Source organism: Macrotis lagotis, chromosome 1 (assembly GCF_037893015.1).
Source record: "Macrotis lagotis isolate mMagLag1 chromosome 1, bilby.v1.9.chrom.fasta, whole genome shotgun sequence".
NCBI classification, from domain to species: domain Eukaryota; kingdom Metazoa; phylum Chordata; class Mammalia; order Peramelemorphia; family Peramelidae; genus Macrotis; species Macrotis lagotis.
The window spans coordinates 458043323-458055602 of NC_133658.1; the positions used below are offsets into that span (position 1 = coordinate 458043323).

Genomic DNA, 12280 nt, shown 5'->3' on the forward strand with positions numbered 1-12280 from the left:
GGTACTAGTTACTTAGAGTGATAATCAGTGTAACTTTATCCCAGTACAACCATTTTAATGCAGGTGAAACAGTATACTTTCAGTTTTCCACTAACTCAGCAAGAATTTGGTCAAGTTCTTTCCCCTATATAGAGCTTAGTTGTTATCTGTGAAGTGAAGGCACTAGATGTGATGGTGTCTAAGCTAAGGTGCTTTTTAGTTCTACCATCTGAGAACTCTGACATTGGGATTAGTCAGTTGAATGTGGTCTGAGGTAATGAGATGTCAGAAGGAACCTCCACTGCCCCTACTCTGAAATTCTATCAGTTCCTTGGTAGAAGGAAATTCTCTATCCTCTGAGGTTCAGGCTTTGCTTCTAGTTAAAGTGCCGATGACACTCTTTAGGACCTAAAATTGTTAAATTGATAGGGAGGGGTGTTACATAACAGGAGGTAGATCCTATCCTGGTCATCTCATTTTGTGTGTATAGGATCAATATGATAGGAAGGATAGAAGATGCACTTCAACTACTCTACAATTTGACTTTGTACAATTCAGGGGTTCCACATAATATACATAGCTCACAAAACTTTTTTAAGAAGTGTTTTGTTTTTATCAACTGGTAAATTGTCTTCAGGCTGCCTAGTAATGGAATGATCCCCAGAAAATAAAAATGGATAAATAAGTTTTTAATTCCTCTTGGACTAGGAACTAATCGCAATCTATCTTCCACAGCACTCTGGGAATTTAAGGCTCTCTCTCCCTCTTTTGGGACGCCTTTCTCCATTCTCTGTTCAGCATCCCTCACCCCCAGTCATGTTTGCCACCTGAGAGCATGCTCACCTGTGTTTGATTCTTGATGCTTTTCTCTTGATCTCCTCTTCTTCTTCCCCTGCGAGGGAGAGAGGACAAATTCTTAAAACTTGAATGCTAAGGATTGGGGCCAGTCCTAGTGAAATCAGGAACATAGCTCTCCTAATAGCCATATCCCCTCTCCCTAAATCTTTCCTAGGTCTAGTTATTATAGCACTAATGATCAAAGAGAACAATGACTAATGCATTTTGTATCACTGAACCTTAATAAAGTTATTTGATTCAGGATGAGTGAAGCATCCTAGAACAGGATATGCATCAAGGACCAGTAATTTAAAAGAGACATTCTTTCCCCTCCCAACTTACTTTTTTCTACTCTTGTTTTCATTTTCTTTCCATAAGTTAGACCATTCTATAACAGAATAGCTCTCATTTTATTTAAAACACCAACAAACTAGAAATTTTTAAAATATATTAAAAATCTCAACAGGATGATAGGATCTTAGAATTTGGAATTAGAAGGAGCCTAGAAGATTTCCTAGTCTAATCTCATTTTAAAGATGGGGAAATCAGTTGAGAACGGGACACCAGCTCTTCTGTTACCTTAACACACTTCATCTCATGAGTCCACAAATGTCAGACAAATAGCTGATGTGAATATTAGTCTGAAGACCTGATAATCTCACTGTCTGAATCAGATATGAAAAATTATATACATTTCTAGGGACCATTGAAACTAGAATGGCAGGAGACCAGAAAGCAAATAGCAGTGGGAGGATAAGTTGGAGGAATGTAAGAACACCTTGGGTGTAAAGGCTGGGATGGGGAAGAGGGATTAAATTTGTTCTGTTGTCTCTGGAAGGCAAAAATAGGAGTAAATGTTGCAAAATCAGATAGCTCAATATTAGGAAAATTTCCATTGGAGCTATCTGATAGTGAAATGGAGATTTTTGGAGATTTTTGACAGTATTCCATGTTTGAATATAGATGATTTCTAAATTCTTCACTTACATCTCTGAGAGTTTAACATTTCTATGCTGTTATTCTCAGGCAGGCTTCAGATTAAAGTTGTAATTGTTGTGCTTGTACTTACGGTGGATACTTATTTTTTCTTTTTGTTCCATGTTACTCACTCTATACCTAAAGAAGGCAACAGGACAGGGCACTCTCTCTCTCTCATTCTTTTCTCAGTGGTTTTTCCAGATTTCTCATCCCCACATCACATTTCTCCTCCTATGCCCTATACCTTTATTATGTGTTATAAATGTCTCTGGGTTAGCCTGTGTTTCTTTTCTATGTATTTTAGACTCTTGGTTTTTCTACTATCCCTATTCTTTCCCTCTTTTCCTCCCTCTCTCATCCATTATTGGGGGGAGAGAAGGCATGGAGAAGGATGGGATGAGCAATTGACCAATCACACCTTGTTCAGATAGGAAGAACTCAGGTGTACTCTACATAGACATCTACCACAAGGTCTCCTGCAGTCCAACACTCACATAATTGTCTCGGGCTGACCAGCCAGGATAGAGCTGCATGTGGAGTTGTCGTTCCTTTCGGGCCAATTCGTAATACTTGGCCTGCTCCTCTCGAGATAACGCATGCCACTGAAATGGAATATGGTGCTATACAGTGATTACCAGGACCAACCAACCTCACCCTGAAGACCTAACCCTCTTTAGACCATCTCATTAGGAGGGCTCCTTTTATATTTTCCTTCTCTGTAGTTCCCCCATCACTTCATACTTCTGGTCATCACTTTATCTATCCTTAAGGAAGATGGGAGAGAAGAGGCTGTCCACTGGTTGTGAACCTCTTGGAGAGGGGAGGTCATCCCCCAGGGTCATGCTGACTCTGGTTAACCAATGAAACAAAGAGTGACAAAGAGGGATGGAGGTAGATGGAGGAAGAGGAACACAGACACAGAGCAATAAAGGACAGAGTACAACAGATACAGAATTTTAAAAAAGTCATGTGGAGATGGGAGAGACAGTTAAGAAAGATGGAATAGGTTTGGGGGAGTGTGGGGGTGGCTGAAATAGAGTACACACTGAAGTTTCCTCCTTCCTTCCCTCCTCCCATCCCCCCATTTACCTTTTACATCTCTTTTCCCATTAGGTACCCAAAACCTTCTGACTGAAGGGTTGTGCTGGCTCTTACCCTTCTCCCTAGGATCTGGTTAATGGCTGCGCTCTCTTTGAGTGTGCATTCTGCAATGACCTTGGCCCGCATCTCCTTCATGTACAGCATGAATGCATTCAAGGGCTTTTTAATGGTTGGCTTCTTAACTTCTTTCTCCTGCTTGGCTTCTGATGGAGGTTTCCTGGCAGAAGTTGGGGGTGGAATTTTTATTTGCCGGAGCGGGTTGGGGAATATGGATAGGAAGAATTGAATAAAGACAGCATATAGGGAGATAAACAGCTTTATGGCATTTAAACTATTCCTCTTCTCTTCCTATCCACCCCTTCCTTCACAATCTCCCTTTATCAAACTGCCCTAAAGAACAAACTCATTAACAGTGAGACACCTGGCTTCCAGACTTAGCTCTAGATTTTAGTTTCTTTACTATGAAATGAGAATTATTATTCCTACTCCTTTCAGGGAATATTACAAGGACAAATGGAAGAATATGAAGGGCTCTAAATCTAAGGTAGAGCTATTATTGCTGCTGTATCTCATGAGGTATGGTATATGTTGAAAATTTGCATGTAATAAGGATTTCTGCAAATCAGTTTCTGAAAACTCGAGAAGAAGCTATTATTTACAGGAGTACTTTTGAGAGGTGAAGAGTTCTTTTATAAGGTGGAATTTTCAGCCCCCAATTTACTGTTTGCATAAAACAAATTTCTGTCTTGGATAAGGTTTGTATAAATTAAGAGGTGATATGTTTGTAGTAATAAAGAGGTAAACTTGCCGCTCCAAATTTATTATTTGCATATTTCTTGCAAATTTCTGCTTGGTTCAGGTTTGTATATATTAAAGAGGTAATATGCTTGTAGTCTAGCCCAGAGAGGGGCAGCAACTGACCTGAAATTACAGAACAAGTCAAGGTAAGCCCATCCTTGGAGCTGCATGAAAGTCACTTTAGGTTAAACTGACAGTTCGGCTGGAGGTGAAGTGGAGGTATAACAGCTACCATGTCACATCCCTGATCTCCATTCTTTCTGGGTATAAACCTTGACTTGAGGACCAATCTGTCTCTAATATTTGTCCCTTAGATCTGGTTACATGGCCAGACATAATAATGAGCTTCCAGGTAAATTTCTATAGGGATAGATGATCCATAAAGAAAATTGCTGTAAAGTGAGGGAATGCTCCTAAGATCACCATCTAATCACTCAGGCTGGAAGCATCTGGGACACAAAGGCTCAGGAAGAGGAAAAATAGGGACAAAGTCTGGGATCAGTATGACATGTTTCTGTAGGCCTAAAACGTTTACAAAGTGCTTTTTTTCAAAACCTACTTTTGTTGGTGTAGATGGTGATATTCCTATTTATGGACGAAAAACTATTCAGAGGCACAAAAAAATTTGCTAAATGACATAGTATGGAAATAGTGAGAGCTGAGATTGAAAACCAGGCCTTTCAGTTCTGAATTGAGGATCACACCTTCCCCCATCTCTGCCCCCAGGTCACTTACAGGCCCCGGTCGTAGTGCTGTAACTCCTGCTTTCCTGAGTGGGGCACAATGGCTGGATGGGGGATGCCAGTGGTATGCATACCTGAGCTCAGCATCAGAGATGGATGGGTGAACCTAGGGAAGGATCAGAGAGAGAGAGAGAGAGAGAGAGAGAGAGATCACTGACTGTGCTTCGACCTCAGTCCAGGGCACATTGAATCAGGAGGCACAAGGAAGGAGTGCTAGGGAGAAGAGGCTGTGAGACACACACATATTCCCAAACAACATTGAGCAAAGACTTGTCACTCCCCCCCCCAAAAAAAACCAAAACACATATATGCACAAATGAAGAAACCAATGCTTATAAGATTAAATGATTTGCACTAAATACTGATGATAATTAGCAGAACCAGCATTTGAACCCATGTTCTCAGACTACTCAGTAACCCACTTTGGGAGCACTCTGTCTCTCACACAACTCTTATTTATGTGGTGCTTTAAGGTAAGTAAAATATTTTCCTCACTACAGACCTGGGGGGGTGGTGGTGTATGTAGATCATGCAGGCAATATTTTTTCATTTTACAGACTGAGGGTCAGTGACAAGGTTTCTGTAACACATTTTTGGTGATTCTTTAAATTCTACTTCCTTGGTTCCTCCCAAAAGTTAATCATGTTATTTGGGACCTATGGAAATCAGTATTGATCATTATTGGGATTCTTGGACCCCTTGGTCCAGAGAAGGCTTAATTCCTGCTGAATTAGGTCTGGAACAAGATTGTTGAGGTGCAGGAGGCATAGGAAGGAAGCCAGTAATCTTCCTGACACTGCCTTAGGTACCTGCTAAGCCTTTCCCCACCAGACTTGGCTTCTCCTTTCTACTTAAAGCAAAATGCAGCAGAAACAGGAGCTAAGCAAGAATACATAAGAATTGATATGTACACACAGAGGTGTGCATATGAATGGAGGCAGAAGTTGGGACCTCTCCCAGGCACAATTGATATGTACACACAGAGGTGTGCATATGAATGGAGGCAGAAGTTGGGACCTCTCCCAGGCCCCTTCAAAAGAGATGGAGTAGGGTTAGTCTTCCTCTTTTTAAACACTATAGCACAGCTAAAGTATGTGGCATTCAGGGCCGAATACCCCTGAGATTCATTCCCTTCTTATTGTATCTACCAGAGGCTCCAAGACATGTCCTTATATGACCCTGGAAGAGATTGGTCTCTGGCTGAATCAGTTTCCTCTGCGTGGTGGGGATAGGGGAGAGAGTGTAATACTCATCAGTTGGGTAGATGGATAGAAAGGCTGGACAGACAAAACATTGCAAGCTAAAGTCTGCTTCTGAGGCAGACAGATGGACAGACAATTGGACAGATGGGGCAAGGCCCTTTCCATTGCCCATATGCCAGCATCAGTGGGACACCACATGGAGAAAGCCGAAGGTACCTGGCTGAGCCACCCTGAACACATGGAGCCAATGCCCATACTCACCTAGGGTAAGGTGCCCCCGGGGAGACTGCAGTCGGAAAGTGCTGTCTATATCCACAGGAAGGGGAGAGGGGATAGAGAGGTGGGCTCGCCCTGTGGTCAGGGAAGAGAGTTAGTTCAGCCCCTGCTCTGGCTCTTCTGAGGGTGGGCAGAATGGGCAAGAAGAAACTGGCTTAAACTGTAAGGATAGTGGAGGCCTAGACATTTGGGAAGGGCTTCCAAGGAATGTTAAGGAAACATTCCTTTCCAGGAATCATTCTACATTGTAGAATTTCAGAGCTAGATGGAAAGTTGGAAGTTAAGACACTAGTCCTTTAACAGGATTTATAATCAGTCTGTGGTTAAAGAGATTAATCTTTCAGCTTCTGCATGCCTTCATGCTTCCATTCCATTCCATTCCAAGTAAGTGCTTCTGTACACTGAGCACTTTGCTAGGTGTAGGAGATAATTTGGATAAGACAGTTCCTGCTCTTGCAGTGTAGGAAGGATACATGGATAGTTAAGTATACTGTTACCAGCAAAAGTATTACGTGGGATCTTGGGGAATCACAGAATTTAGACTGGAAACTGGGAAATCAAGGCTCCCAACATTTGATTTGGGCTTTTAAAAGATTTAACAAAAGGGGGGGGGGGGAAGGGAAAATATACAGAGAAACAATATATCAGCAGAAGTCCATAGGAGTGGGGCGGCTAGGTGGTGTAGTGGATAAAGCACCGGCCTTGGAGTCAGGAGTACCTGGGTTCAAATCCAGTCTCAGACACTTAGTAATTAACCTAGCTGTGTGGCCTTGGGCAAGCCACTTAACCCCATTTGCCTTGCAAAAACCTAAAAAAAAAAAGTCCATAGGAGGTGGGAAAGCATAAGGTATCTGCTTAGAGACAGATTATATGATTTGGAGCAAAAAGTTGGGTGGATGGGAGTTATAAAATAACTTGAAGGTAAGATGGCACCAGATCGTGATCTTGAGTAGCAGGCAAAATTCAGATGCTATTGATAGTATTTTTTTCAGTTGAAAAGAAACATAACCGGATCTCTGAAAATGAAAGATAAGCCTAGCAGTGATGTGAAGAATTGAGGGTTTTTTTGGGGTGGGGGGAGGAAGAAGGAACAGAGAATGAAGCAAGAAGACCTAGGTAATAAATATGCACACAACCAGTGGAGAGGAAGAGAAGACATAGTTAAGATGATGCTGAGGTAGAATTGACAGGTTGGGCAACTTAATACATATGAGAGCTGTGGTAGGCAATGTACAGTGCCACAATACTTTGTGTTTTGGAGAATTCTCCACTTCTCCCCTCCCCCCACCTACACACAATCCTATAGTTCCATTATTCGGTAGCAGGATTATTCAATTGGCCAGTGCAGAGGAAGGGGAATGTGGGTATAGATAATGTCGATTTTGGGGAGGGGGAAAGAAAGGATACATTTGGAAATGTAGGTTAAAAAAATTTCAGACCTTGTAGATTGGGAGGACTAGTATAGTCAGCATTTATTAAACTTTTCTTAGGGAACTGAAGTCTAAAGAGGGCAGACAAGATGCAAAAAAAAATGTATAAACCATATATATGATAGGATAAACAGGGCATGGAGGGGGGAGGGGATAGTAATCTTAGAAGGAAATCACTAAAATTAAGGATTGTAGATTTAAGCCTAAATTCCTATGTAGAGATAGTCTTTTTTCTTGCTTTCCTTCACCACAAGGGGACAGCAAAGGCCAAAGTTGACAGTTGAAAATTCATTTGAAAATTCATTCTCCAAGTTAGAAACTTTCCTTTGTTTTCCCCGAGTAGCAAATGTGCTAGAGCATAGGGGCGGGCTATCCAGAGAGCCTACTAAAGATAAAGATTTGGAAGAAACAGTTTAAAGATCAAGTTTTGCCCCATCAAGACTCAGATGGTGAGGAGAGAACTAGGATTCCTAATCCTAAGGGCTAGGATTCTAAGCACAATGGTTTTTCTCATTGCATGGCCTTAGGGAGGACTAACTTCTTTTCTTTCTAGCCAAGAGCTCTCAATCCTCTCCCACTGGTCCCAAGGACTGCTCCAGTGGGAGAGGGTATAGAGAGGCTCTATGAACAATGGTAAAGCCTTTTCTTATTCTCTGGAAACCTTGAAACAGTTATCTCTTCTCTCAATATCAAATGACATGAGTAGCCATAGGACCCCTGTCCAAAATACATCTGCTACAATCCTTGAAAGCCTACAGAGACTCAATTGGGCCATCAGCATACTCCATTCAAATATGCATCCCCAGTTCCTCCAATTAGTTTACATCTCTGTGTCTGCTTTTTCCAGGAATGATTTTTCCTTCCTGACAGAAGCTGTAGTAGGGAGGAGAAAGACATAGTTGGGATATAAGATCATGTGGTTTTAAAATGTTAGAGATCTTAAAGATAATTTAATCCACCAGCTTTTTTACAGAAGGTTAAACTTTTGACTTTCTCAAGGTCATATATCCTGAAGTCCTAACTGCTGGGATTTAAACACAGGTCCTGACTTCAAATCTTTTTGAAGCTCTTCTCCCTATTATATCTGGAGAGTGAAGAAGGGTAAAAAGAAAAAGAGTTGGGGGGTGGCTAGTTGGCATAGTGGATAAAGCACTGACCTTGGAGTCAGAAGTACCTGGGTTCAAATCTGGTCTCAGACACTTAATAATTACAAGAGATTTGGACTGGTGCTGCTTAACATTGACACCCCTGATAAGGAGTAAGACCCTTGTAGAAAATTCTTGTTGTTCCTAAAGATAGCATTTTACAGTGGACACACCACACTTTGTGACCATGGTTAAAATTTTTTTGGGACCCAAATTTTCTCATTTGAAGAATGAAGGGCTTGGACTAGATGATTTTGATGCTTCTTTTAGCTCTAGATCTTTGTCTTCAACCAGGACAAAATGTGGGATGGGAGACAGCATACACAAAGATTCTTAAGTATTAGATTTTTCTTTCTGTATTTATACCAGGTCTAGCTTTCCCTGAGCATACTGTTTCACTCTTCCTTGTTCTCGCTACTACTTTCAGCTGGCTCTTCTTCATGCCCGTTTTATGTAGCTTCCACCTCTCCTATGGGGAAGAACATCCCAAGAAATTGGTGAGAGGAAGAACCAGCTGATTCTACAGCCTGGATGGTTCCTAGCTTCTGCAGGTGGCCCTAGACTCAAACTGATTTTGGGGTGGGGATCTGGAGAAACTGTCCCATCATTATGAGCAGTCCAGAGTTTGGAGGTGGTGGTAAATAAGCCACATCCTGTGTATTTCAGGATGGAACCAAATGAATTTGCTATTCCGACCCAGATTTTGATGTATATTATAGAAGGTTCCTCTGAAGTGGAGGGCTGGGACCTGAATGGGAGGAAAAAGGTGAAGGAATAACATTTTAACAGTAGTACCTCCCCAGGACTTTGCTGAAGCTCAGACTGACTCTCTGAGAGCTCTTGGATACAGAGCCACCATCTAATCTCAACATTTGGCAGAAAGAAACAGAAATCCAAGAGTAAACTCAAGTAAAGAGATTTGCCTAAGGTCACATAGGCAAAGTGTCAGAGCAAAGAGTCAAATGTTCTTCAGTTGTAAGTCCTTTATACCACAGATTCCTGTCTCAGCAGTTGCTTAGTGATTCCAGATTCAGGAAATAGATTTGGGGGTTTCAGATCTCAAGTTAGATGCTGCATTAGGTGCTTCTTTGCCAATCTACTTGCCCTCAATTGGAATCCTACACATGCCTACCTGGATTAACCCATCCTTCACTAACTCTTCTCTTGGGACATTTTGTGAGTTTGGGCAAGTCTCTTTGTATCTGAACCCTAGACTAGAAAGTTGTACCAGAACATAGAAATTTCCTTCTAAATTTTCCTTTGAACTAACTCTTTAAGTTGATGGTATCTATGCTTCCTTTCATGCTGGTATCACTCCCATTTTATTTACTCAGAAACTGAAGTGAGAGGAAATTACTTAATCAAGGTCCAGTAAGTGTTGGAGAAGGGTCTGCTGATTAGCACCATTTTCACCAAACTGCAGTGGCTCCACACATTGTTAAAAGATCATGGAAGCCTAGGAGCCAAAAAAGCAGGGTTAGCTTTTTTCCCATTTATCTTCCTCTTTCTTTGAGCGAGGGCAGTTCTACCTCCCATCCTTATTTTGGAATGGCATGTAGTCCCATTCTGATTGAGAATCTGGGAAGTATAGAACTGAGCTGAGGAGGGCAGTGGGCAGCAGCAACTGGAGTTCTGTTGAATACTCTCAGGACATTCCTCCAAGGATACTCCGCCTGATGCTCTCAAATTCTTACATTTTATTTGTTTTCCAATAGTTCCCCCCTCCTCCCTCCCCCCCCAAAGGCTGTCTGATAGTCTCTACATTGTTTCCATGCCATACATTGATGTAAATTGAATGTTATAAGAGTAAACATAAGAATAAACATAAATCCCACCTCCCCACCAAGGAGAGAGAGAGAGAGAGAGAGAGAGGTACTTTAGTCTATGTTCAGATTTCAATGGCTCTGTCTCTGGGGTGAGTTGCTTTCTTTATCATAAGTTCACCAGAGAAGTTGCTTCAATATCTTTCAGTTCTCTCATCTGACGATGTGGGAGAATTGGCAAATGGAACCCTAATCACTAGAATGATAGAAAATTGGGACACATTTTATAAACTTCAAAGCATTATTGAAATACAAATGATTCTGAAAAATTAAAGAACCTTAGAAAGTGACCCATGGTCTCTAGGTTAATGAGATAGGTATACACATGCCTACCTGGACTAACCCCTCCTTCTCTAACCCTTGGACATTTTGTGAGCTTGGGCAAGTCTCTATATCAGAATCTTAGATAAGCAAGAAATTTCCTTCTAACTCTAATTTGATGGTATCTAGACTTCCAATCATATTGACAGCACTCCCATTTTATTGATTCAAAAGCTAAGATTAGAGGAAGTTATTTAACCAAGGTCCAGTAAGTGTTAGAGAAGGGTCTTCTGACCAGCACCATTTTCACCAAACTGCAATGGCTCTCCACAGAAACCTAGGAGCAAAAGCGGGGCTGGCTTTTATTTTTTTCTCTTTCTTTGATTCACATGCACTTCTGTCCTTATAGAAATACTGTGACCCTCTGGAGAATTGGATTTTTGATTTCCAGTTTGCCTAATCAACTTGTATATAGAGTTGGGCTTTTAAAATAGTCAAAGAACATACATTTTTGGACATGGCCAATGAGGTAATTTGCATTTTTTGAAGTATTTTTCTTTCTAAAATAAATGTTAATTGAAATTAATTTTTTTAAAGGATATGAGCTCCTTGCCAGGAAAGGTTGTTTCATTCTTTGTCTTTGTATCCTCATATAATAAATGTTTATTGGTTGACTTCTTCTAGATTTTTTTTTTTAGGGTTTTGCAAGGCAAATGAGGTTAAGTGGCTTGCCCAAGGCCACACAGCTAGGTAATTAGTATTGTCTGAGGCCAGATTTGAACCCAGATACTCCTGACTCCAAGGCCAGTGCTCTATCTACTGTGCCACCTAGCCGACCCTAGATTTCTTTTTCTCACTGCAGCAAAGGAACTTTCAGATCCAGGGAAAAATTCTTGGTTTGGCCAAGTTGGGGTTTTAGTGGAAGAGAAAGGCAGCTGGAAAACATCCCCGCCCCCTCACCTTAGCTCCAAATCTCTTAATGCCCACTGAAAACTATAGAAACTGAACAGAATAAAGTCACATTCAGTTCCATAAGGAATAATTCCCAGAATGAGATGTAAAAACAAATAAAATGTGTCAAAGTTTTAAAAAAAACTTTCTACATGACTTACTTATGGTTGAAGTAACAACCCTTAGAGGGAAAAGTCTAAGAGGGTAAAAATCATTCCTCCCCGAGAACCTTATAAATATCAAGGAACTTCCTTTTTTAGACTGAGTTTGGGTGTATTGGACAGGGAGGAGAGGGAGCCATGGGGGTCACCATGTATTAGGCATGATCTCTGGATAAGTTCATGCCTAGCCTTCAATACAACCTGCCAGAACAATGTGGCCCACCACAGTATTATGACTATACTCCCCCCACCAGCACCCCCAAACCGCCAGCCTTTTGAAGCTTCACTTTCCTGTTCCAACTAGATGAAAAAGTCCTTGGCTGGAGTTCAGCTCACAGTGACATTCTTCACTCCTGAGCCTGGGCCTGGCTTTCAGATCCATTCACAGCCTTCTGAACCCAGAAGCTTTTCTCACCCTCACAGGATCAAAGGATCAAAAGAGTAGGAAAGGGGAAATCTAATAAGGCTCCTCCCTGGTTTGACCTATCATCTCTTCCAGGGCTGCTAGACTGGAGGAGGAAGGAGTGGAAGCCTGGACCTTGAAGCCCTGGGCCACCTCTACCGAGCCACCTCCACTGTCACAGTCCACAGATCA

The 12280-nt window shown here is 41.5% G+C and overlaps 1 protein-coding gene across 5 annotated transcripts in view; it reads right to left on the reverse strand.

Annotated features, from left to right (window-relative positions):
- Nucleotides 1-12280, reverse strand: part of TCF7 (transcription factor 7) — a 124436-nt gene that overhangs the window by 15613 nt on the left and 96543 nt on the right. For 4 of the 5 annotated variants that reach the window (XM_074213559.1, XM_074213556.1, XM_074213555.1 and 1 more), the window contains exons 6-10: nucleotides 5900-5989; nucleotides 4429-4542; nucleotides 2950-3112; nucleotides 2289-2396; nucleotides 823-871 (exon numbers count right to left, since the gene is read on the reverse strand). In XM_074213559.1, the coding sequence (XP_074069660.1) occupies nucleotides 823-871; nucleotides 2289-2396; nucleotides 2950-3112; nucleotides 4429-4542; nucleotides 5900-5989 (524 nt within the window). The remainder of the gene's footprint in view (nucleotides 1-822; nucleotides 872-2288; nucleotides 2397-2949; nucleotides 3113-4428; nucleotides 4543-5899; nucleotides 5990-12280) is intronic. The other variant, XM_074213557.1, reaches the window with a different exon arrangement.